The 26,262-nt window shown below is 47.5% G+C and overlaps 1 protein-coding gene across 14 annotated transcripts in view; it reads right to left on the bottom strand.

The window, feature by feature from the left end:
• The window catches only part of LOC119178128 (uncharacterized), a 435,306-nt gene that overhangs the window by 207,600 nt on the left and 201,444 nt on the right, over window positions 1–26,262 (bottom strand). For 2 of the 14 annotated variants that reach the window (XM_075890945.1, XM_075890947.1), the window contains exon 12: window positions 10,171–10,458. The exons of the other annotated variants lie outside the window; for them this stretch is intronic. In XM_075890945.1, the coding sequence (XP_075747060.1) occupies window positions 10,272–10,458 (187 nt within the window). In that variant the 3' untranslated portion in view covers window positions 10,171–10,271. Of the gene's footprint in view, window positions 1–10,170; window positions 10,459–26,262 lie in introns of those variants that run through there. 14 annotated transcript variants of the gene reach the window in all.

The following is a 26,262-nucleotide window of genomic DNA, read 5'->3' as shown; positions in this document are numbered from 1 at the left end:
CCGTTGGACTCGATATACATTCCCAATATTTGGAGCGAATCCACTCTTGGCACTGGGGACCCGTCACTAGCGAAAAGCCGTATTTCACTTTGAGACGCAGGTTTCCAGTCACGGTGGCCGCCGCCTCGGGGTCTTTTCTTGTAGAGCAGAAGTTCAGATTTCGATGGGGAGCACTTGAGACCGGTGGGCGGAGGAAACGTTCGGTCACGTCGATTGCATGCTGCATGGCTTCCTCAACTTGACCGTCGCTCCCGCCGGTGCACCACATGGTTATATCATCTGCGTAGATGATATGATTCATTCCTTGAATCTTCGCGAGTTCCTTGGAGAGCTCGATCATCACGATGTTAAATAGTGTTCGTGAAATAACTGAGCCCTGAGGCGTGCCGCGTGAACCGAGGTTGATATCTCGTGAGAAGTACCCTTCGATCTTGAGCTTGGTAGTTCTCTGGTAAAGAAAGGATCTCACGAAGTCGTAGACCCTCTTCCCTAGCCCTAGGCTGGCAATAGACTGGAGAATGAATTCGTGAGAAACGTTGTCGAAAGCCTTCTCCAGGTCTATTCCAAGGATGGCTCTGGTACCTCCTGTGCTCCGGTCGATGATCTGATGCTTTATCAGCTTCATGGCATCCTGTGTCGAGAGACCAGCTCTGAAACCAATCATATTGTGGGGGTACATGCCATTGGTCTCGAGGTGCACCTTGAGTCGGTTCAGAAGGGCGTGCTCTGCGACCTTACCGACGCAGACAGTTAAGGAAATCGGTCTTAGATTATCTATTCCTGGTGCTTTACCAGGTTTCGGGATTAGAACTGTGTAGGCCGTCTTCCATTGTGCGGGAACCTCCCCACTACGCCACACCTCATTAATCTTTTCCGTAAGGAATTCGACGGAGTCATCATCAAGGTTCTTGAGCATCTTATTGGTTATGCCATCAGGGCCAGGGGCGGATTTGGCATTTAGGGAAAAGAGAGCCTGCCGTATCTTGGCCACAGTATAGTCCTGGTCAAACTCCGGCACGTCACACCCCGCGTAGTCCGGGAACTGTGTGGGTGCAGAGCTATCCGCGACTCGCAGATACCTGTCTATAAGCTTGTTGACAACCAATTCGTCCGGGGTAGAGTCAGTAGCAAGATGGATGGCTCGCGCGAGGGATCGCCTCTGACTGGACCTGGTGCTGCCCTGATCGAGAAGGTGTTTGAGAAGACCCCAGCTCTTCGCAGATCTGAGCTGACCCTCGATGCTCTCACAGAGCTCATGCCATTGTTATTAACACAAGGTTTTGCAGTGCTCCTTGATCGCCCTGTTAACCTTGGAAACCTTCTTGCGGAGCCTCCTGTTATGCTTCTGTCCCTTCCACCTCGTGAGTAGGGCTTGCTTGGCGTGCCAACCTGCTGTCCATGTTTTCAACATCGAGGTCAGTGACGACCTCCTTGGTCACTGCCGTGGCGTCATCTCTGATTCCTTTGTACCATCCTTCAATGTCTGTCCCAGCCGTCGGTGCTCTCTCAGCTCTGACGTCGCGAAAAGCGTCCCAGTCGACCACCTTGAATTTTTTCGTCCTAAAGCGGGCAATCGCGAAGGATACCTCGATGATGTAGTGGTCACTTCCGAGGTCTAGAGCCGTGTTGACCCATTTGACCCCATCTATATTCTTCACAAAAGTCAGGTCCGGGGTGGTATCCCTACATATGGAGTTACCTCTCCTAGTGGCGAAATCCTTGTCAGTTATAAGCGTCAAGTCGGCTCTTGTCGCAGTCTGCCATAGCTCGCGTCCTTTTAGGGTATCATACATGTATCCCCACACGCTGTGTGGGGCGTTGAAATCCCCTACAACTACAAGGGGGTAACTACTGGCCATGCTCACAGCCCTTTTGAGGAGAGAGTTTGCTCTCGCCCTGCGATAACTGGGACTGCAGTATACGTTGAGAATAAAAAGGCTATTTCTTCGAAGACCCTTCTTGGGTGAGTTCATTATAATTTCAGTCATTACGTACTCAATGCCATCGGAAACTGCACCGAGGTCACGCGATAGATAATTGTACCTTTTGCTGATAAGTGTGGCAATTCCCCTACCTCCTGAATGTGATGACGCTACTAGGTAACCCGAGATTTTGATGGGGGTGCCAGACGCAACTTCCTGAACAGCGATGATTTGGGGCTTAACATTGAGAGTTCTTAAATATTGCTGTAGAATGGGCTTCTTGTGAGTAAACCCGCCACAGTTCCATTGCCAGATTCTGAAGTTTTCGTCCACACTATCCATGTTTAGGCTGAGGGGATCGTTGAGCAGCTATAGCAGCCCGGAGGATCGCGCCCTCAGTCGGTGGCGCTAGTACATTGCTTTGTGCTGGGACCTGCAAAGGAGTCGGACCGGGGTCTCTCCTCGCATCGACCTCTTCTAACTTGCTTATGGGTTCCCTCAGTGCTCCCAATCCCATCTTTGGGTGCGCCACGGCTTCTTGAGTTTTCGCTAAGGTAGCCTGCATGTTCACAAAGGAAATCCGACAGTAAGTTTACCGCCTCTTATTCTTGTGTGTTCTCAACCACTCGGCGCTTAGTTGCGCTAGGCCTATGAAGTGCCCCAGACGTATCCATGGCGACCGGGGTTGGGGCGGGCTGCGCCGAAGGAGGCGAGGACGCGAGCTTTCTAATCTCTGCCATCTTCGCTGCTAGCCTGCTCATTTCTTGCTTAAGCTGCGCGTTTTCTTTCCTCAGCTGCTCGTTAGCTCTTCGCATCTCGTCGAGCTCACTCGCGTGGGGAAAACCGTGATTCGATTCGTCGCCTCCAGAAGACTCACGTCTTCCTCGGGCTTTCTCGGCCCAGGAGAGTGTCGGCTTCTTGCTGTTAGAGGTGGTGGGCGTGCGGGAGCGGGACCTGGTCGGCCCCGACGAAACGTGCCCCGGCTTTGAGTTGGAGCGAGGCTGAGAAGTGGAACTTCCTCGGGCACGTTCTGTCGACCTGGAGCGCGAGCCGGAACATCCCTTGGAGGCACCACGGCCCCTGGATCCGGAGCGGCCTCCTGAGCGTCCCCTGGAACGGGGGCGTCCTCTGCGCTGAGCATCCGTGGTGGGTGACGAAGACTGGAACTCGTCCGCAGTGTCGAGGTGACGTTGCGGGGACAGTGATGCAGCACCAGCCATTCTGGCATGCTCACTGTGACGACGGCGTACAATGTACGGGATCTTGAACCTTTGAGCACAGTCTTTGCTAGCCGTGAGATGCTGGCCACCACAGAGTTTGCACTTGGGAGTACACACATGTTGCTTGTCAGGGCTTGCGGCACCACAGCCTCGGCAAATCGTGTCACCGGGAGTGGGGCACACGTCAGCGCGATGACCAAGACGGACGCACGCATAACACATGTCGATTTGCTTGCAGTAGAGTGAGCACTGCATCAGCACTGGTTCATACCTGACAAAGTTCGGTACACGATACCCGTCGAAAGCGATGATGACCGTGCCAGTTTGGGCTATTCTCTTGGCTGCTAAGGCGAGTGGATTATTTGTGTTGACAATCTTCGCATCGATGACATCAGGGCCGTCTTGAAGTGGGACGTTGCGAATCACTTCTTTGCAAGTGGAGTGTGGGGCAGTCTCATAGGCACTTAGCTTGTGCACCTTGCCTGAAATGAGTATTTGCTTCATCCGAATGTATCGGTCTGCGTTTTCGCGCTTGGGAGTACTGGCAACCATAATATTTTGCTGCAGATTCGGGCATAGAGTATCCTGGCACAAATCTTCCTGGCTTATGCCAGCGGCAACTAGTATTGCGTCAGCCACCGTAGCTGCGCCAATTTTCGAGATATTGAGTCCACCTCTCGGCCGGATCACAATCTTGATGTCATCTTGAGGAAAGGAGGGCATCTTTCCCGCGCGTATTACTTTGGACTTCAGTGCAGCGCCTCTTGATTTGCCGCGGCGTGCGCCCGGCTGCGACGAAGGCGCGTTAGAGTCAGCAGTGCGTGTTTTGGCGCCAGCTCTTCTGGCCCCAGCGGACTGCCAACCTTTATCTTGAGTAAACTCTTCTTCTGAAATATCCTCTCCGTGCACTTCATACTCCATCGTGAGAAAATAATTCCGCGCACCGGGCCTCCGAAGGGCCGGCCGCAGGCGAGAACAAGCCCAGCAAAAGCGCGGTCTCCCGAGCCACTCGTTAGGGTTAAAGAGGGCACCGCTCCACAGGAAAAGAAATTGTTCCTAACTTGACAAAAACTCATTCACTGTGGTCAAATATGGTATCGGTAGAATCCTGATGACTTCTCGGAACCGATGCGAGCCACGGTTCATGAACACTTGAAGAAAAAACTCTAGAAACACAGATTTAGTTGCGCATCCACAGGAGCCGTACGAACGCAGCCTCCCATTCCGCGTCTCTTTTTTTGCTAAGTTCTCCTGTTATTTCTTGTTTTTTTTTTTTTTTTTGCTGCACAGTTAGGTATTTTGGACAGCCTGGTAAGATGACAGACTCAGCATCTGAAGTGAGCGTAGGTTTATTGGTGCGTGTGACAACGTTTCCCTTGTATTCTGCATGTTATGTGGCAAAGATTCCTTTTTCGGGAAATGCTTCGCACACATATAGTCAGTCAGTAGGCTGTAAGGCTCCATCAGCTTTCGAAATTGCCCGTCGGCACTTGTCTAAGCACTCTGATTCACGCAGAGCCTTCAAAAGCGTCACACGCTCTGTACAAATTCGATACCTCAACTTGCACTTTGGGACAAAACACCACTTGCCCATTTCGAGGCGCAGCCAGCAACAAGGCCACTGATGCGTACTCGTAGTCATATGCAGGGCCGAGGTCTACGTACACTGAATCACAAAGCACGAATCAGCTGAAAAAATGCACTCGCACAGCTCACAGACACAGGGCGACCCATTTCTAAATCACGAAATTCCATGCACACAAAGCTTTCAGGAAGATGCTCTTTGGCACGCGTATTTCAGAATGAGTGCCGCGTGAATACCTGGCACGCCATACAGTAGCGCTATCTGAACTCGAGCAACGGCAACTACTCGTAGCTCAAGGTCATCGGTGAATACAAACTGCCCGCGCCCTCTCCTTGCGCGGAGCGGCGAGTTTCAGCACCCAACTTATTCTTACACCGTACTGGTGAGGCACCATGAGTGGGTCTCGGCGGCAATCTTTCACGGTGGAAGAAAAACTGCTGTGGAATAAATCGGCAACAGAGCTGCTGCAAGGAGGAATGACGTCGATGAGTCTTGCATTTGCGACTGGCGAAAAAAAAAAAAAGGCCTCTCTCGAACGTGCACGCAAGGAGAAACCAGCATTTCGCGGCCCAAAGACTGGTGCGTACCCACTTCTTGAGATACAGCTTGTCAAATTTATTGAGGAGCTGAGGAGTCGCGTTCACGCTGTGTCGACGTAGATGACGCAAATGAAAGCTGAGGTTGGCCCGCGAGATGAACATCTCACGCGAGTTTCGTGCGAACCGTGAAAGGCTCCAGGTATTCATGGCCAGGCACAGATTTTTGATGCCGCGGCGAATGACTATGTGCCAGCGGCTTCCCAACGCCTACAAGGTTAAGCTGCTGAGCTATCAACATTACGTAATCGGGCTGTAGGAGGAGCACAACTACTTGCTCTCCTAGGTGAGAAATGCTGATCAAACGCCCACGTACTTTGAGATGCCCATGGACACCACTCTGCAGAAAAAGGGCTCGAAATCTGTAAGCGTACTGACAGGCAGAAACCCCAAACTACGTTGCACAATTTGTTGTGCGATTTGGTGGATGGTACCAAACTGAGCCCGTACATAATTTTCAAGCGCAAAACGCTACTCAGCACTCCACTGCCACCCGGGATTGTTGTGTGAACAGAAGATAATGCGTGGATGAATGGTGACTTCATCTGTGACTAGCTTCGCACGATGTGAAAAAATAAGCAAGGCGCCATGTTGGCATGGTGGTCGATGCTGGTGTTGGACTCGTTTCGAGGCCACTGCACTGACACAGTGAAAGCGCGCCTCACTGACCACCGCACAGACCTTGTGACCATACCTGGTGGCATGACTTCCATTCTAAAGCCACTGGACGCATGCCTGAATGAGCCCTTCAAAGCGCATGTGAAGCGGCTGTATACCGAGTGCATGGCTGACGACCGTTACGCCCCGACACTGACTGGGCTCATGCAGAGGCCAGACATTCAGCTGCCGTGCTAGTGGATCGTGGATGTGTTCGGGGCGATTCCGGCCGACATGGCGCACAAGAGCTTAAAAAAGTGTGCCATCAGCTATTGCTTGAATGGCACCGAAGACAACTGCGTCTTCGAGATAGGGTACAAAGCCTCGAATGGCAGCAGCGACAGCGGCGAGTCAGGCGATGATTGAATGAACGGGAATCGGCGCCATCAACAATGTGGCGATCACTTCGAAATAAAGTTTGTAAAAAATATTGTGATGGGCTGTGCAGTTGTGACTTCCCAAAACAGTTTTTTCTAAGCTAAGCATTCAAGTTATACATGAGTTTTCTTTTTTTTTTTTTTGAGGAGATCAAAGTTAAGGGTGCGGGTTATATGTGAGGGTGGGTTATATGCCAGAAAATACGATACAAGGTGCCTCAACTGGCTTAAGCCGGATGGCTTAACAAAAGGTATGTGAGAATTCTATGCAAGTGTTCATCAGAAGCCTAGGTGGCCAGATGTAGGTTCATTATAGCAAGCAAAAAGTATGTCGTCTTGCATGTCTCTGGGAACAACCAGGAAGAAAACACGGTCATTTGAATGGACGTTCTTGTACAACAAACTCTCTTACAGACACAACTAACGAGCCAGATGGCGTGGTATGGCTATGTGGCGGAACTCAAAATTATATATCATAAAACGGAATTCGGCATTATGTCTGTGTCTGCTGAAGTCCGTTGAGCTATTAGCGCCCAGGACACCGTCATCGCCTCATCTCTCTGATTAACGAGATGAATGGGTGCACACGACAACGTGTTGGCGCTTCATGCTTGCGGCCAGATTTATAAACGATGGTGACACCGAGCCACAAGATCCATTGTACTAGTCCTCCCGTAGCGTTGCCAATGTTTGCCAACCAACAGAGGGCATGGCAGTGCGTCACTGTAATGCATAGGCGACCATGCAGTTTCGTACATGATATACTGACGGGTGAAACTTGGTAATTGCCTACACGATTGCGAGCCATTTTTTGTCCGTAGTAGAATAACTCACCTCAGCACAATATAGAGAGTGCCGGGCGCAGGTTATGACGTTTCCTTGCGATCCTGATGCTGAACGAGCACTGCATCGTGAACAGTGTTACTGGCATCAGTATGCACTTCCGTATCAGCATCATCTTCAAAATGAGTGGTAACGAGTGCCGATTGCATGTACTTTCGCAGTTTTTATTTATTTATGCCTCAAATACCCCAGCTTGGGATCTTGCATCAGAGATGGGCTGTTATGTGGTGACAATGACTCGGTGAACAACTTTAAGGCTAGCAGGTTGGATTGGAGCACAGCATTTTTGGGTAGATTGTTCCCGTCTCTTGCTGTGTTTACAAAAGAGGAGCGTAGATGCGCAGTAGTCTGTGCCAGTGATGGTTAGACCGCTTCGCTGTAATTCGTGCGGCAGGACAGACGATGAGCAGGCAAGATTAATGAAATGCGAGAAGAGAAATGATAAAAATTGTGAAAAAGACACAACTTAGACCTAAAGCCTATGAGTTCCAAGTTATCAAGATGTGCTTCAGATTTCAGTTTTGTAACACTACTGTGGAAAGAATAATCTAAATAGATGTAGTGAACTGCATGGTTTTAAACTGCTTCAAGTGCTTTAGTAAGGTTAGCTTGATGTGGGTCCCAAGTAGAGCATGCGTATTCTAACTTGGGCTGCAAGCATGATAAGCTAACAATTTGAACGATGACAGAGCAAGATGCAAGTACCTTCGAAAGGATCCTAATGTACGGTTAGTTTCGTTAATGATGCTTGTGATGTGGGAGGACCAGGAAAGATCGCCGGAGAAAGTGACGCCGAGGCAGTTGCATGAGTTGACAGAAGAAATCGCAGCATTGCACAGGACGTACTGGCTTGGAGGTAGGTTCCTTCTTCAGGTGAAAAAGTCTAGCAGTGCTTTAGTAGTGTTTAGCCACATAAACCACTTACTTCAGTCGTCGTGCAGTCATTGAAGAAGTGCCTGCAAAATGCTCAAGCCTGAGTATTGAAGGCAAGTCAGGTTGCTCCATAACTGGCTAGAGGTTCTTCTGTTGACTGGAAAGAATACTTCTGAAGAAGTGAAACGTTTAGCCGCATTTAAGAAGCAGACAGCCACGTCAACTTAATTTCTATAGAAAAGAGCCCTCATGAGCTTCCAAAAAAGACAAAGAAAGCCAATTGTTGAAGGCAGTCAAGTATAGGTCTTCAGAGAAACAGATCTTCCACCGAATATCAAGAAGCAAAGGGCCTAAGTACAGTTTCACACCCTCTGTGCGCAGTCAGGAAATGCTATAGCCATGGTACAGAGGATTGCGGAATGCAGTGGTGAGCAAAACAGAGATGCCGCATTGTCGGAAGGTGTGGCATGCCTACAGCACAATATCGAATTTTTTCGTGTGTCAAAGCCTCCTCTTACAAAAGTTTCCAAGGCCATTAAGAAGCGCAATCTGGGGATTCTTCCTGATAATAATGAAGGTGGGTTCTCAGTGCTCTCGAACCCTTGTTCAAAGAAAAGGCTAATATCGCAATCGTCAAGAACTTCAAGTAGGTTGATTTCCACCCCAAGAAACAAAATAGAAAAGCCCTGCAAGTACAAGAAGAACTAAACCTCGGGCACCTCGAAAAATAAGTTAGCAAGCAACGGAAGGGATCTTTTGAAAATTTGTTTTCGTTGAAGGCACACAAGGCTGGAGCACCTCTTGGAGCCATTGTCCCCGAAAGAGGTATGTGGGAACACCTCATCGCAGAATACCCACAGAAGCGTCTTCATGTCTTGGTGAGCGGAGATCTTTTTTTAGTTAGGAGTTCATCAGACGTCAAAGGTTTAGGAAGTTTGCCTTCTGGTGTGTGCACTAGATTTTCCATTGACATTGAAGAACTTTATTATTCTGTTCCACATCACGAATTACTAAGCGCCTTAGAAAAAAAGATACCAGCCTTCAGGGAGTCTCAATTACAGAATACAGCAGGGATACGCAGTCATGACTCCTTACGCTTGTTGGAATTCTATCTGAAGTGAACGGCTATAAAGTTTGAAAAGAATTTTTAAATTCAAATACGAGGTATTTGCATTGGATCATCAGTTGCTCCGGTTCCTTACGACATTTTCCTGACAATCGTAGGAATGCGCATTTAATCCCACATTCAGGACTCACACGTAGTTTCTATAGATACACAGGCGACTTCCTCGTAATTCTAAAAGATGTATGCAGTGAAAGCTACAAAGGCGCTGCGAAGGACATAGTCGATAATTCAACCAAATATGGTGCGGGTCTTAATTTCATGTGGGAGCTGCCAAAACAGAATAGGCTACAATGTTTGGACTTGAGGCTGCAGTTCAGTTCAGGGGAAATCTGCTGGAAGTTCAGTCCGAGGTCAAAGAAAGGCCTACTTCAATTTGAAAGCGCTCATTCAAAACTCATCAAGAGGGGAATAGTGATGAATTGTCTCTAGTCTGCCCTAAAAAAGTCCTGTGAACATTGCATGAATGAAGGCTTCAAAGATCAAGTAACACGTTTTAGCAGTGTAGGGTAACCATCAATTTCGGTCTCTGAGGTTTCCAAGTCGTTGCTTCAAAAGTCTAAGTGGTCTGAAAGAGAAAAAGAATGAGAGAATCGAAAGAGGAAGGTACAAGTGATTCCCTACATGCACGAAATTTCACACAACATTAAGAAGGTAGCATCAAGGCATGATGTTCAGGTTGTCTTCTCATCCCCGTTTAAATTGTCGAAATTATGCAGCATGACTAATTGGCAAGTATTAATCCAATGCTTGACTCAGCACAAAAACAGGTTCACAGAGTGTGGGTCGAATGTGGTTTAAGGCCTTCCACTAAGCTGTGGCTGTTGTTGCATAGGGCAGACAGGCAGATGTTTCAACGAATGCGCAAGAGAGCACAACTTGAATGTACGCAATAACGCTGGTAGCCACCTAGCCAAGCACTGTAAGTGTTGTGGCTGCACACCAAATTTCAACGGCACCGAAAGTAGGACTGATTGCGAAATTGTTGAAGCATTTTTTTATTAAAAAAGCTGGTGATCAATGTGTAAGCATGCCTTGTCACCCTAAATGCTACGTCATGCAAGCGTGTCACCAATTATGCCATGACATCTTCGCGTAGCACATAAAAAGCGAGAAACGCAAAATAAATGTCTTGTTCTTGCTTGGTTAATGAGCCGTTCACTCCCGACATAACAGTGGCGACGAGGCACGAATCGGCACGGTGGGAGCAGGCTTCGAAGTGCAGTTGCTGAAACAGGCAGTGATGGCACCGGGACAAGCACCTGCATTCACAGAAGAAAAGGAGGCTGGTCCCCCTAAAAGGTATGCTTGGAAGCATACTTTCAAGCGCATGAAATCACAGATAAAACAAAACGACGAGCCCTGCTGGTGGCGGCTCTGTCCAATGGCACTGTCAAAGTACTTCAAGAACGATGCCACCCCAAAAGCGTGAACGACCTCACCTACAGCGAAGTCATCAAGCATCTGCAAAGCCACTACGAGCCGTACGTCAACGAAACAGCAGCCAGCTACCGATTCCTCACGCACACACAGGCAGAAGGTGAGCGAGTGCGGGATTTTGTAGCCGCCCTTCCCCGCATGGTGGAAGTCTGCAATTTCGGTGACATGTTGCGCCACATGCTGCAGGACCGCATTGTATGTGGTGTTCGAGACGATGACATAAGACGCCTGTTGTTGACCCGCAGTTCCTTGACTTTGAAGGAAGCAGAAGACTTCGTAAGTGCTGCTAAGGCCGCTGTGGAAAACGCGCAGCCCATGCAGTTACTACCCTCCCCAGTACCCGACTCAACAAATATTGTTTGGTCGGGCCTCTCACGCACAAAGTCTAAGAAAGCAAGCGGGTTAGCTCGCGATGAGCAACGGCTTTGCACCCACTGTGGAGCATCCTTTCACCAAGCAGATATAAATCATCTCCGAACAGTATGCCATCGATGCCAGAAACCCAGCCACTTAGTGCGAAAGTATAAAGCGTCGGGTGAAGACGCTAATTGGAGGCAACAAGCAAATACCCTTTTGCAAGACCTACAAGCGAGTTCGGATGACTGAGAAATGTTGTACACGCTGATCGCGCATCAAGTGACCCATAGCGCGCATGTGAAGCCTATTTTTCGCCAGATAAGTTTAAACGGAGTGTCGCTCATGATGTTGATAGACACGGAATCACCTGTGAGCATTATTCCACAGTCAGTGTTCGAGCAACACAGAGGCAAATGGCCTCGTTTTCAGGCCACAGAAATGAAGCTGTGGTGTTTCAGGAGCCCACTTCCTATCGCAGGAAAATGGCAACTTAATGCAACCATGAGTGACAAGACCATTCAGGCCGAACTCTTCATCATCGACTGTCTATGACCAATACCGTAATTACTCGAATCTAAGGCGCACCTTTTTTCCAGTTAAGCGAGTTCATAAATCGCATGCGCGTTAGAATCGAGTACGAAAAAAAAAAATGAATACAGTCATTCTATTGCCATCGGCATTTCCAAAATGGCCGCCCCCTACGTGCGTCGGCATGGTGCGTGGGCCATTTCTGCCTATGTGTTTCCCATGTGCGGCACTTCGTACGTGTGCTAAGGAGTTCGTCATCTTGTAGTGCATTAGCATCGACGGCATGAAAGGGCAGACTCCAAAAACTCGAGTGCACCACGATGCCGCTTTTAAAAGAAAAGTCATCGTGTGTGCAGAAATGGACGGAAATCAAGCCGCATCATGGTCGTTCGGAGTTCCCGAAACATGCGTGCGGTACTGGCGGAAACAAAAGCAGAAGATTGTCGACAGCAAAGCTTCACACTAAGACTTCAGTGGACCACAGTAAGGTCGGTTTCCGCAAATTGAAGCGCTGCTCGGCGAGTATGTGCTTGAGCAGCGAGCGGCACAGTGGCCCGTGACAACAGAACTGCTCCAAGTGCGGACTATGCAATTAGCCTTAGAAAAAGGTCTAATGCAGAGCCAGTTTAAAGCGAGCAGGTACTGGCTAACTAACTTTATGAAGAGGAAAGGCTTTTCCTACGAAGGTGAACGGGCATATGCGAAAAGTTTTGCGGAGGAGTGCGATGAAAAGCTTCACAGTTTTCAGAGGTTCGTCCTAAACTTGCGGCACAACAACGGCTACCTGCTTGGGCAAATCGGGAATGCCGATCAGACGCCTCTTTACTTCGACATGCCTGGCACCACAACCGTCGAGAAGAATGGGGCGAAGCAAGTTTGCGTGCTGACATCGGTCCACGGTAAAACTACAGTGACGGCAATGCTCTGTTACACGTCTGATGAGCACAAGCTTCCCCCGTACCTCATATGTGAATGGAAGACTCTCCCGAAAGGAGTCGTTTTTTCGAGTGGTGTGATCGTTCGGGCCAGCGAGAAAAATGGGTGCGCATTGCAATCAATGTCTTACTTTTTTTTTGTCACCGAAATCGGGTGCGCGTTACAATCGAGGGCGCGGTAGAATCGAGTAAATACGGTACTTTGTGGCCGTGACACTATCCATAGCTTCAGTATGGCAGGTGTGCCGGTACTCACTGGAAATGATGTGGTGTGTGTACAAGCAGAAAATGTGAACAGAATGCTTGAAACTACGCTAGCAAAGAACAGTGATGTATTTTCTTCAGGTTCGGGTTTGCTCCGAGGGCTGCCAGTACACCTGACCATCAAAGAAGGTGCGGGACTCCGGTTTTGTAAGGCTCGGATGGTGCCGTATGCGCTCGAACAAATGGTGTCGGCAGAGTTAGATCGGCTGGTAAATGAGGGGTGTTATCACCGGTGAAATCTGCTAAATAGGCCACACCCGCTATGCCCGTAGTCAAGAAATATGGACAGGTGTGATTATGCGGCAACTTCCGTCTTATGGTGAACGCCGCTACCATTAAGAAGAAATATCCGCTGCTGCGAGTTGACGATATCTTTAGGAATCTCAACGGCGGAGAAGTTTTCAGCACATTTGCCTTGCTTACAATCAGTTGCCCTTTGACGAGGACTCGAAGAAATTATTCGTTTTGAACACTCACAAAAGTCTCTACTATTTCAACAGGCTGGTGCATAGAGGCCATGCTCAGCAGGATCCCCAGCGTGTAGGCATATTTGGACGATATAATTGTATCGGAGAAGGCAAACAACTGTGTGATCTTGGAGCAAGTGCTACAGCACCTGAGTGCTACATAGCCTGCGCCTACGTCGTAAAAAGTGCAAGTCAAGAAAAGAGCAAGTCACCTTTCTTGGACACTGCATTGACGGAAACGGCCTACGCCTCAAGAGCGACAACATCGCGGCACTGCTCGACACCCCCCAGCCCACTTCGGTAAGAGAAATAAAAGCATTTTTAGGTCTGTTAAATTACTACAGCAAGTTTTTGCCCAATGTGTCGACGTACTAGCGCCTTTATTCACATTATTGGCAAAGGGTGTAAGATAGGACTGGGGCAGACAACTGCAGATTGCTTTCAAATCAGCCAAACAGGCTGAGAAGAGAGCAAAAATTCTGGAGCATTTTGATCCAGAAAGCCCATCCGCCTCGAGTGTGATGCGTCAGCAGTAGGTCTGGGTGCAGTATTGTTGCATCGAGTCAGAGGAATTTACCACCCTATCGAATCCAGGTGGCGAAGACTAACAAAAGCCGATAAAGCTATTCCCAACTAAAAAAGAAGGCCTTCGCCCTCGTATTTGGCATAACCAGGTTCAGAGACTATCTGTATGGTACCCACTTCATCTGGTAACTGACCACAAACCGTTGACCAGACTGTTCAGTCCAGAAAAGAGAATTCCGCTGGTGGCCGCTGCCCGAATTCAGTGCTGGGCCCTGCTGTTGAGTGAATATTGGTACAACCTAACCTACAGGAAGGTATCCGAAAACGGCAACACAGATGCCTGCAGCCGACTCCCTATTCCTCAGGTGCAGCCTGACAACGAAAAAGACGACGCTCCCGAGGTTGTATTATACACTGAGGCTGTGAGTGCAGCACCCATCAGTGCCAAAGAATCAGTGGTTCTAACCATCCCTGATGCTATGTTACAGCAGGTGCCAAAGTGGATCCTGCAGGGCTGACGGCAGTACCTGAGAGAGACCGAGAAGTGATTCAGGCCGTTTTTCCAAAAAAAAAGTATGAGCTGACTGTGAATCAGAACCTCATTTATTGGGGGCATAAAATAGCCGTGCCATCAGCGGCTGCTGGAAGTCTTTTGAGGCCCCTATATGAAACACATCCAGGAATGGCGGCGATAAAAAACCTTGCGCAAACCATTTTTTGGTATCCAGGGCTGGATGCAGACATGAAAAGAATGGTTCGCAAATGTGAGAGGTGTGTTCAAAGCAGTGCGATGCCTTCTGCGCAGGTTCCGGCGCCATGGCCAGAAACGGGCCGGAAATGGTCTCGGGTGCACATTGACTACACAAGCCCCGTCGAAGGACACATGCTACTGAGGGTTGTAGATGCTGAAACTAAGTGGCTGGAGGTCATATCGAGGCGGAGTACGATAACGGAAGCCACCGTACAAGCCTTAAGGTTCATATTTGCCAGGTTTTCAGATAACTGGTTTCAGATAACAGGCCACAGTTTGTCTCAGCCGAGATTATGAAGTTCGTAAGAATGAATGGGGTCAACCACGTGACGCTGACGCCTTACCACCTGCAGTCAAATGGCTTGACAGAACGCGCGGTTCGCACGATCAAGGAAAGCCTTCGAAAAGCTCAAGATGGTGGCACCTTCAGCACACGTCTCAGTCAGTTCTTATGGCCCTACCGACGAACACCGGTAAAGGCTGGGAAGTCTCCGTTCGAACTACTGCTAGGTTATCAGATACGGAATTTTGAAGAGCGCCCCTCTACCATGCCGTTCTGTGCAGGACAGCCGGTGTGACTGAGAAGTTTCCACCATCGGCCAAAATGGTTGCCGGGAGTGGCAACCACTACCCAAGGGGCTCGGATAATTACTGTGTCTACGCCAGATGGAGAACAACGTCGTCATGCAAACCAACTGCGGCGGCGCACCCCGAAGGACTCGAAGACTCCGCAGCCAGGGGCACCATCCACCACCAACGCTAACGAAACCTCACCCATGCCAGCCGGCGGGGAGTCGCCGCCCTTTACCCAAGCTGAGGCACTGTTGCCGCTCCGCCGGTCCAATAGGCTACGGAGGCCACCTAAAAGGTTCAACTGACAAAGAGAGAAATGTGCTACGTTATGCAAGCGTGTCGCCAATCATGCCACGATGTTATCACATAGCACATAAAAAGCAAGACATGCAAAATAAAACGTTTTATTCTTGCTTGGTTACTGAGCTGTTCACTCACAACATATCACTAACCCATGCTGAGGTTGACTTCTTAGAGGGTTTTATTTGACGTGTTGTTTCGCTCTTGCAAAGCTCTCAGTGCTTTGGTTTTTTATCCTACCTAACGCTTGTTTCATTTGAGTTCGTATTCACCGAGCACGGTTTGACTCCCCAGCGATGAGTTGTTTTAATTTACTTTCGTCCGTTCCTGCACGTGTTTTTATTGCTTCAGCATACTTTTGCTTATGTATAGCGCAAGCCTGCCGAGAGCACAAGAAAGTGTTGTTCTTAGTAAGTGATGCCAATATCTGTTCTCCAAGTTGTTCTGTATTGTTGTTCCATCCCCACGTGCTTTCCGTGTTTTTTATCTCTTCTTCTTTTAGACACTCACCTTAATTATCACTAGGACAAGTTAAAACGTTTCACGCCTTGCTCTTGGTCAGCTTTTATTTTGAAGGTGTGGTTTTTAGAGTATAAATCATGTTGCCTCTTGGTTTCGCAGTTCAGTTTATGTGATATAGGTGTGCATTATCTTTGATATTTGGTCCCACTGTAAGCATTTGTGTTTTTCTTTTCTTTTTGCTTATAGATCTTGGGTTCCCTTTATATTGTCTTTTATCCTGCTCTTCTGTGTATAGGTGATAGAGGCAGGTTCTGGCACATAAAAAGGCATGTTCAAGTGCAAATAAAGTCAGTTGTAAGTCAGCGCTCGTCCATGTTCTGTGTGTCTCCTATGGTTTTCATCTGAATCGCTCTAAAGCCTATCCAAGAAGGTATATAACAGCTGCATCTTGCCAGTACTTACCTACGGGGCAGAAACCTGAAGGCTTACAAAGAGGGTTCAGCTTTCACCTTCACTTTAAGTTTATTTCCTTAAATTAAGGACGACGCAGCGAGCGAAGGGAAGGAAAATTGTAGGTGTAACCTTAATAAACAAGAAGAGAGGAGAGTGGATCAGGGAACAAACTAGGATTAAGGATATCATACAGTTGAATCTCGATAATTAAAACTTGAAGGGACCTCTGAATTTCATTTGAATTATCAAGAAGTTTGAATGATCAGGAGTTCTCAGATAGATGACACTGGATGAGGTGACACCACACATTATGATTAAGAATTGATTTCATCATATTTAGAAAATTTTCAAGTGTTATTAAACCCTAACTACACGAAATGAAGGGAAAGCAGAGGTATAAGGTCCACAAGTTTATTTGCCATTTACTGCTGATCAAACCTTTTAAAAAAATCATGAATCGCCAACTCCTTCATTGCTTTCATCGGTATGTGCTTTCAGCACAAAGCTCTTTATAGCTATTGACAAGCATCATGGTTTACCATTTGTGTGCTTTGTTTCATACATTTGTTTACTAGCAAAGCCTTTTTCCTTGAAGGCCTCAGGTGCTTATTTTTCATATTTAGACTATTAGGATTGATTGATATGTGGGGTTTAACATCCCAAAACCACCAAATGATTATGAGAGACACCGTAGTGGAGGGCTCCGGAAATTTCGACCACCTGGGGTTTTTTAACGTGCACCCAAATCTGAGCACACGGGCCTACAACATTTCCGCCTCCATCGGAATAGACTATTAGGATTATATAAGCATGAAAATTTTTAGACAGTAGTGGGAAAGCAGCAGATATTTTCTTGTACGGAACTGCAAAAGGTATGAATTAACTGAATGATGAAGTTTGAAATAAGAGGTTTTTAAATAAATTGAAAGACTAGAGAATGAAGTATAAGTGAGCATAGTTTGAATCATTGAGCGTCTGTTGTAGTTGAAATAAAGAAGATGAAATGAACATGGGTCAGGCATGTAGCACGTAGGCAGGACAACCGCCGGTCATTAAAGATAACTGACTAGATTCCATAACAATATATTCTATGTCAAGTGTCCCTGATGTGGCGCTCGACCACCCCAGATTCTGCGGATAACATTGACATAGTTTTCATATATTTCAGGGAGTATTACGGCTAAGTATTTTTACTCGAAAAACTTTTTCAAGACCGTGGCACCGCCTCGAAGTTCGCTTGCTTTTGCTAATGTGTGCACAATAAAAAAATGTATAAGAAAGCCATACTTGCTTGTGGAACTTCGAAATAGCGCTTCAGCTACAAAATAGGTTTTGTTTAGTTTTGCTACTAAACAGTTCCGAAATTTTCGTGTTTAGCTACCAGCTAGGCCTTTTAGGAGCGAAGCTCCTTAAGGCGTGGGCTGTGCGTCTCCTGTATGTAGCCACCTCTCGTTCAGTTCTAAGTATTACGCTAGCCACCGCCCGATCTAAAGGGTACAGCCATATCCATCCATCCATCCGTCCATCCATCCGTCCGTCCATCCATCCATCCATCCGTCCGTCCGTCCGTCCAAAAGATGCAAGATGTTATAAACTAGACGGCGGTACGTGTAGTTGATTATGAAAGATGTGAGGTGTTATAAAATAGGAATGATGCCACATATGGCGCGTGTCATCGTTAGATATAGTGCGGCGACGTACGCTAGGGGGAGCGTTGCAATAAAACCGAGTGGGCAAAATGTACGAAGGATTCATGGTTTACCAGGTTTACCTCCGGAGCTTCGCCCACTCATCATCATTCACTTCGTGGATATGGCGGCATTTTTTTAAAAACAACAGAACTCTCCAAAGTTTGCCATTTTTTCTATGCTAGCTGGAACTCTCTTCAAGCAATCTGAATACTATTGGGATTCTCAGGAAAGCTTAGTTTTGTACAAAAATGTTTAGGTGCGAGATAGAAAGCACCCTTCATTCATTTCTTGCCAGTTCACCGCAAAGCATGTGGTCGGCTTTCGGGCTGACACTTGTCACAGGAAGCAGCAAGAAAGTACGATATATATGTCAGTGTGACTTGTGAGTGGTCGAAAGCCTTGTTGTTTTGAAATTAAGGCTATGAGTATCGAGTTCTTTTTACGATGTGAGCTTGCTTGGCATGCCCAGTGGGAAGTATGGAAGCTATGCAGCAGCTTGCAGTATCGTTGGTACATTGCGCTACAGGGCTGTCTGCACTACTAGTAGACAGAGACCGAGACAAAGTGAATCGTGCACACTTTCTTTTATGCACGCTGGTTGTTCAGACAGCCCTGTAGCACAATTTGCCAAGGATAGTGCAAGCTGCTCTACGGCTTCCATACTTCCCAATGGGCACACTAAGCAAGCTCAGATCGTACAGTGAAGTCAATACTCATAGCCTTGACATGAAAGCAACAATACTTTCAAACACTCACAAGCTACTCACATACATCTCACACATTTCCTCTTCCTGTGACGAGTGTGAGCCAAAGGGGCGACAACGTGCATTGTGGTATAGTGGCACGGAAAAAGTGCAGGGTGTGTTTTGAGGGCCAAATTCAAACAAACATTATTTTCTTTCTTGAAACAACAAATGGTTCGATTAGACTCTTCATTACTTAACTATGCAGTGGTCTATCGAACACCGCATCAGGAGAATTCAACAAAGTCTGGTCCACCGGACAAAATGTAAGTGAAAATGTACAGTGCCAAATCAACGAAAGTCTTCATAACCTATCTTTTATTCTATCAGGGTCCGCATGATTTTTCCCAGCGTTATTCGAAGGTCGCAGGTTCGGTTCCTGCCCATGACAAGTTATCTTTTCACCCACTTATATTTCTTCACATTTACATTACAATTCGGCTTAATAATTTGCCCTATATTTTTTTGGCATTATTGTCAGTTAGACCTCATCAATATTGTGTCAAACACAGAAAAACGACCCCTTAAGTATGCACTTCTTTCCATAATATATTCAGCTAAACCAGAATATAAGGAAATTGATAAATTCTCCAAAAAGTTCGTTATGAAAAGGATTTCATTATATGCAGGTTTGGTACAAAAACTTGAAAAATAAACATGCAAATAAAAAAAGGGGAACTGAAGGCACAGCTAACCCAAAACACTTATGCGGATTTTCGTCATCACCACCATGTTTCGTAACAAGTCTGAATTGATAACACCACCTACACACATCGCAGGCGGCTACCATCTCGCAGTGTTTACCTTTCGCAGCCGCAGCGCACATGGCGCCCCCTGTATTTAAAATACTTCTATTATGTATTTAAATAATAAACCTGGACTAATTGACTCGTTAAACACCTGCTCAGTAAAATGTTTGTAGATTTAACGCATTACACACGAATAATTTACACATTTAACTAGCTTTAGATAATAATTTTTGAAGTGACATTATTTCCGTGCGGCGCACGAGCCACTTCTGTGTGGGGCTGGCTGCTGCGCTGCGCGGCGCAGGAGACGCTGAAATACGGTCATTCTATTGCCATCGGCATTTCTAAAATGGCCGCCCCCTACGTGCGTCGGCCATTTCTGCCTATCTATTTCCCATGTGCGGCACTTCGTACGTGTGCTGAGAAGTTCGTCATCTTGTAGTGCATTAGCGTCGATGGCATGAAAGGGCCGACTCCAAAAACTCGAGTGCACCACGATGCCGCTTTTAAAAGAAAAGTCATCGCATGTGCAGAAACGAACGGAAATCGGGCCGCATAGCGGTCGTTCGGAGTTCCCGAAACGTGTGTGCGGGACTGGCGGAAACAAAAGCAGAAGATTGTCGACAGCAAAGCTTCACACAAAGCGATAGTTATAGCATGAGAACAAAACGACGACACAGAGACATGAAGGACACGAAAGACACAAGCTGTGTTATTGTTTTGTTCTCGTGCTATAACTACGGTATCGTCATGCTATACCAACTAGCCCAAGCTGCCACACTTCACACAAAGGCTTCAGTGGACCACAGCAGGGTCGGTTTTCGCAAACTGAAGAGCTGCTCGGTGAGCATACGCTTGATCAGCGAGCGGCACAGCGACCCGGGACGACAGAACTGCTCCAAGTGCGGGCTATGCAGCTAGCCTTAGAAAAAGGGCTAATGCGGAGCCAGTTTAAAGAGAGCAGGTGCTGGCTAACTAACTTTATGAAGAGGAAAGGCTTTTTCCTCCGAAGGCGAATGGGCATATGCGAAAAGTTTTTGGAGGAGTACGATGAAAACCTTCACAGTTTTCAGAGGTTTGTCCTAAACTTGCGGCATAACAACGGCTACTTGCTTGGGCAAATCGGGAATGGCGATCAGACGCCTTTTTACTTCGACATGCCTGGCACCACAACCGTCGAAAAGAAGGGGGCGAAGCAAGTTCGCGAGCTGATATCGGTCCACGGTAAAACTACAGTGACGGCAATGCTCTGTTACATCTCAGATGGGCACAAGCTTCCTCCGGATCTCATATTTAAATGAAAGACGCTCCCGAAAAGATTCGTTTTTTCGAGTGGTGTGATCGTGCGGGCCAACGAGAAAAATGGGTGCGCGTTGCAATTGATGTCTTGCTTTTTTTTTTCATCGTGGAAACTGGGTGCGTGTTACAATCGAGGGCGCGATAGAATTGAGTAAATACAGTGCGTCGACATTGTAGTTTCTTGGTTTCGTCAACTTGCTTATGATGTGACATTGATTGTGGTATGCCAGCATTCTTAGCAAGTCTTTCGCAGGCTTCTACGATGCGAACCAAGCAGCAGTTTCCGGCGAAAGACAATGTGGGGGGTTTCGTGCATTTGAATCTTCTGTATTTATAAACCGTTCATTGTTGGCTGTTGCCTGAAGAGTACTTGTGTTGTAAGAAGTCGCACCTGAGCTTTTGTTGTCATTATTCCCAGAGAAGTTGTATACTGGATTCATGACGCTTCGATCTTGTGATTGATGAACGCTAGACGCTTCTGCAGAAGACATTTCTTCACAAGATGCTGATTGTGAATGCTTCTGTCTTTGTGAAATTGCTGAGCTCAGTACTTTGAACGAATGAGATTTCAGTGAACAGTCGTTGTCTGGTTTAGTTTCGTGCGGATTTACTAACTCATCATGCGTAAATGCGAAGATCTTATGAGGTGCTTAATTAGGCTTATCAGTAACGTTGATGACAGGTGATGCCAAGTCAGTTTGCAAAGTACGCATGCGGCATGGAGTATTAAATGCATCTGGGTCATAAATAGTGAATTCAAATCTTTTATGCAGTGAAGAGTTAAGCATTGGCGATATCTGCGCAGATGAGGAACCTGGTGGAAGGTTGGGAAAACGACCACGTGGTCTTTCGGTTAGCATGTGGCTAATATCACCTGACGGGAATTGTAAATTCATGCTCCGTGGTCGAATCTGGAAGGCTGCTTATGACTGCGATGACCGAGTTTGAATGCACTGAGAGTGCGTGTTCTAATCGAATCTTTATTATTGTCTTGAAACCAGATGATCATTTTTTCTTTTATGTTTTGCCAAGACTTGTCGTTCTCGAATATGTGGGTAAGGTAAAATTTGAATGCCTCACCGGTGACATAGTTGCTGAAGTTCGTAACCATCTCCCGTTCCGACCAGGATGCAGCGGCGGCGTGGTGCTCGAATAGGTTGAACCAGTCTTGTACGGGTCCGTTGTCCGCTGATCCGGTGTACTTGGGGATGTCAAGGTCAGCTGATGGTGATGTCATGATACTGGTCATGGTGTAGAGTTGGGATGCTCTTGTGTGGTCCACGTTCGGTCACTGCGTCTTGCTGAGGTCTTCGATGATGATGGCCGGTTGATAAAGTGGCTGCCAGGTCTTCATTCTGTCGACTCGTGTGACGCTACGATAAATGGGAGACATGGCCTGGCTCATTTGCCATGTTTATTCCACCGACTTTTTCCTTCTCTGCTTATACAAATAATCCATTCCATCGTATATATAAATATATATATATATATATATTGTAACAGTGAGCTGTGATAACATGGTTTTATTTACAGGAGGTGAACGATGGTCGTTTGCGGCAGCACACTGTGATCGTGCCAAGACTCTTCGTCTTGCTCTCCTTTCTTCTCTACCTTTTACTAGTCTGTTACATTCCCCCGCAAGCAGACGATTATCCAACGCTTCTTATTGTTAGATAACGAAAATGGACACATAATGTCAATTCCTACTTGTTCAAAAGCTGTACTGGGTGGTGTTAACGGCTGAAGGGGACCTGGTGTAGCGGTGGCCGGGCGCTTGTGACGTTGGCATGTCTTGCAGCTAGCGACGTAATGCTTCATCGTTTCGTACATCTTGAGCCAGTAAAAGCGTTCCTGCAAGCGGTTCAGCGTTCGCATGAAGCCGAAGTGACCGGACGTCGTATCGTCACGCATGGCATCTAGAATATCAGAGCGAAGGCTTTCGGGGACAACTAGAAGAAAACGTGCTCTAGGCCTGGAGTAGTTAGTTTTATAAAGCAACTTGTCTCGGACCGTAAAGCGACCGCTGTGTTGGGAGGCACGTGCGGCGGCAAAAAGAGGATCAGAGTTGAGATTGTTGCGCTGTTCTCTCTGGAAATCAGCCGCGTTGGGAAACGTGCTTGTAACAGCAGCAAGGCAGTCATCAAAATTCTCAGCATCGCAGTCGGTAGTCGCACGAGGAATCTGGGAGAGGCAGTCTGCGTCAGCGTGACGACGGCCACTCTTGTACGACACCGTAAAGTCGTATTCCTGAAGTCACAGCCCCCAACATGCAAGGCGGCCAGAGGGGTCACGCAGACCAACCAGCCAGCATAACGAATGGTGATCGGTAATTATCTTAAATGTCCTCCCGTAAAGATAACAACGAAACTTCTGTACGGCGAAAACAGCTGCCAGACATTCCTGTTCCGTAACTGTGTAATTGCGTTCAGATTTGCTCAGGCAACGGCTGGCATATACCACGACATGCTCGGTGCCATTGTGACGTTGTACAAGCACCGCGCCTACACCGATACCACTAGCGTCCGTGTGGACCTCAGTCGGGCAAGATGGATCGAAGTGACGCAAGAGTGGTGCTGACGTTAGTACAAACTTGAGTTGTGAGAATGTGGCGTCACACTCTGGTGTACAGTTGAAGGTTGCATCCTGTCGCAAGATGTTTGTCAGCGGGCACACGATCTCCACAAATCGTGGAACAAAACGACGAAAATATGAGCATAGGCCGACAAATCAGCGAAGTTCTCGTGCGGACTGCGGTGATTTAAAAGAGCTCACTGTTTTTATCCTGCGAGGATCGGGTCTGATGCCATCCTTGTCGACCAATTGCCCCAGCACGAGAGTTTGACGTTTGCCAAAGCGACATTTTTTAGAATTCAAAACCAGCCAAGCTTTTTCGATGCAGTCGAGAACAAGACTGAGACGGTTGTTATGTTCCTCAAACGTACGGACAAAGATCACAACATCGTCAAGGTAGCACATGCATATCTCCCATTTTAGACGACGTAATACTGTGTCCATAAATCTTTCAAAAGTGGCTGGAGCATTACAAAGGCCAAAAGACATGACATTAAATTCAAATAAGCCATCCGGAGTTATGAAAACAGTCTTTTCTTTGTCACCGGGCTCCATAGGTATTTGCCAATAGCCTGACCGCAAATCAAGCGTTAAAAAATAGGAAGCGGCATGCAAGCGATCTATGACGTCATCAATCCGCGGTAAGGAATATACATCTTTCTTCGTCACAGTGTTTAGACGCCTGTAATCTACGCAGAATCTTCAGGAACCATCGTTTTTCCTGACAAGAATTACCGGGGCTGCCCACGGGCTGGACGACTCTTGCACGACACCTTTGTTCAGCATGTCCTTTACTTGTTTGGCGATAACTTTGCGCTCAGAGGATGACACTCGGTAGGGCTTTTGGCGAATGGGGTGTGCAGAGCCGGTGTCTATTCTGTGACGAGCGCGAAACGAGGGTAACTGAAGGGGTGCATCTCTATGTTTGAAGTCGAAAGCAGCCACATGCCGGGAAAGGACCTGCACCAGCGTTTGCCGTTCCGTCGTACTGAGAGTCTTGTTGATCATAGCAAGCATTAGATCTTCATTATGGGAAATATCACAAGGAGAGGAAGAGATGGGGAGGTCCGTAGCTATTGCTGCTATCGAGTTGCATGATGCTTCATCAAAGAGAGCTATCTTCATCCCGCGAGGGAGCACAACCGGCGTGGCAAAACAGTTCAGCGCCCACAATGTTGCTACTCCTTTTGTCATGCACACAACAGAACAAGGCACAAGTATGTCCTTCTTAAAACAGTTCTTGCGTATAGGCCCCACTACGAGGTCAACACAAGCATCATCAACCGCTGTGGAAGAGACTCGAACGGGTGTCAGGCACCAAGATGGTGCTATCACTTCATCAATCACACTAAGTGTGTTCCTGTCTTCGCCACAGTAGTCTTCTTCGGAAAGCGACGGTAGAAACAAATTGTTTAGTGATATTTCCCCACTACCACAGTCAACGAAAGGACAGCATTGCTCCAGGAAATCGATACCAAGAATGACATCGTGCGAACAACGAGATAGAACCGGAAATTCCGATACAAATACTTTTCCAGCCAATAAAACACTGACAACACATACACCAAGAGGATTAAGCCACTCGCCGCCTACACCACGAAAGGTAATTGTATCGTCCCATGAAAACATAACTTTGCGACCTAAGCGGTTTCTGAAGGCGAGGCTCATCACAGACACAGTCGCCCCAGAGTCAACTAACGCCATCGTCGGTATTCCATCAATCAACACATTCACTTTGTTTTTGATCATAACAATAGGCAGAGGTATATCTTGCAAAGACCATCCGGCGACCTCACCTCTATTGGCCACGGATGCTAGTTTGCCGGCGGTGGAGAAGAACGACGCAGAGAAAACGGCGAGCGACGAGAAAGGTTGGATGGTGGTGTCAAACTCCGCTCGAATGCTGGCGAATCACTGCGTCTGGTCTCGCGCGAAAAACGGTCCCTTGGAAACAAGTCGGTTGTCCGCAGGTCATATGAAGCATCGGGTCTTGGTGGCGAAGACATGGCTGGTGTCCTTCGTGATTGGCGGCATTGTTGGCGGCAATACCGAGCGATAAGCCCAGTGAAACCACAGTTGTAGCACATGGGAGGGTCACAGTTTATACTATAATCAATAGAACGAATCCTGGGCCGCTGCTGCTGGCGAGGAAGTTCGTTATCACGCGAAGAACGGGTTTCTGCCACTCTCTGGAATCCATTATATTCGTCGTAAGTTACATCTTGGTAGTAAGGTTGGTACTGTCCTTGCCGCAGCGGGACGTAGTCCAGCTGAGAGTCCTGAGTATAAGAATGCGGCTGTGCTCGTCGTGATCGTGCGTCATAGGCAGGGCCTCTATCGTATAGACGTGGCTGATACTGAGGTGTGGCATGAGAATCCTCAAAGTCCTCCGCCACTCGGTGCGAGGAGAATGAAGCAACGTTTCGCTCGAACTCTGGTGGCTGGTAGGGGGGATAAGTGCTTGTGCGGTTTGCCACTTGCGCGTACAGGCCGAGTTTTTCACGTACTATTTGCCGGATTGTTGATACAAGATCAAGTGCCTGGTTGCTGTCTATACTCGCGATGGTCGTCACAATTGGTAGCCAGCCGAACTTCGGCGTGATGCACCTCGTCTTTAGTTGCTCAAAAGTGCGGCGATGGTGAATGACATCGGTAACAGATGTCAAGGTGTCTTTCGCGATGAGGAAACTGTAAACATCCTCGGCCATTCTTTTTAGAATGTGCTTGACTTTGTCTTCCTCAGACATTCCGGAGTCAATGGTCCTACATAGCTTTATGACTTCCTCAATGTAGGTCGTGCAAGTTTCACCTGGCACTTGAGCGCGTTGCATTAGCGTCTGTTCTGCTCTTTTCTTTATCGTTGTTGGGTCGCCGAAATGCTCTTTGATTTCAGAAACAAATCTGTCCCACATCGTTAGTGTTTCCTTCGGATTCTCGTACCACATTAATGCAGTATCC

The sequence above is a fragment of the Rhipicephalus microplus genome, chromosome 3 (genome assembly GCF_043290135.1).
Source record: "Rhipicephalus microplus isolate Deutch F79 chromosome 3, USDA_Rmic, whole genome shotgun sequence".
Taxonomy (NCBI): domain Eukaryota; kingdom Metazoa; phylum Arthropoda; class Arachnida; order Ixodida; family Ixodidae; genus Rhipicephalus; species Rhipicephalus microplus.
The sequence above is the reverse complement of the archived record's forward strand: the minus strand, read 5'-3'. Positions and strand labels throughout refer to the sequence as shown.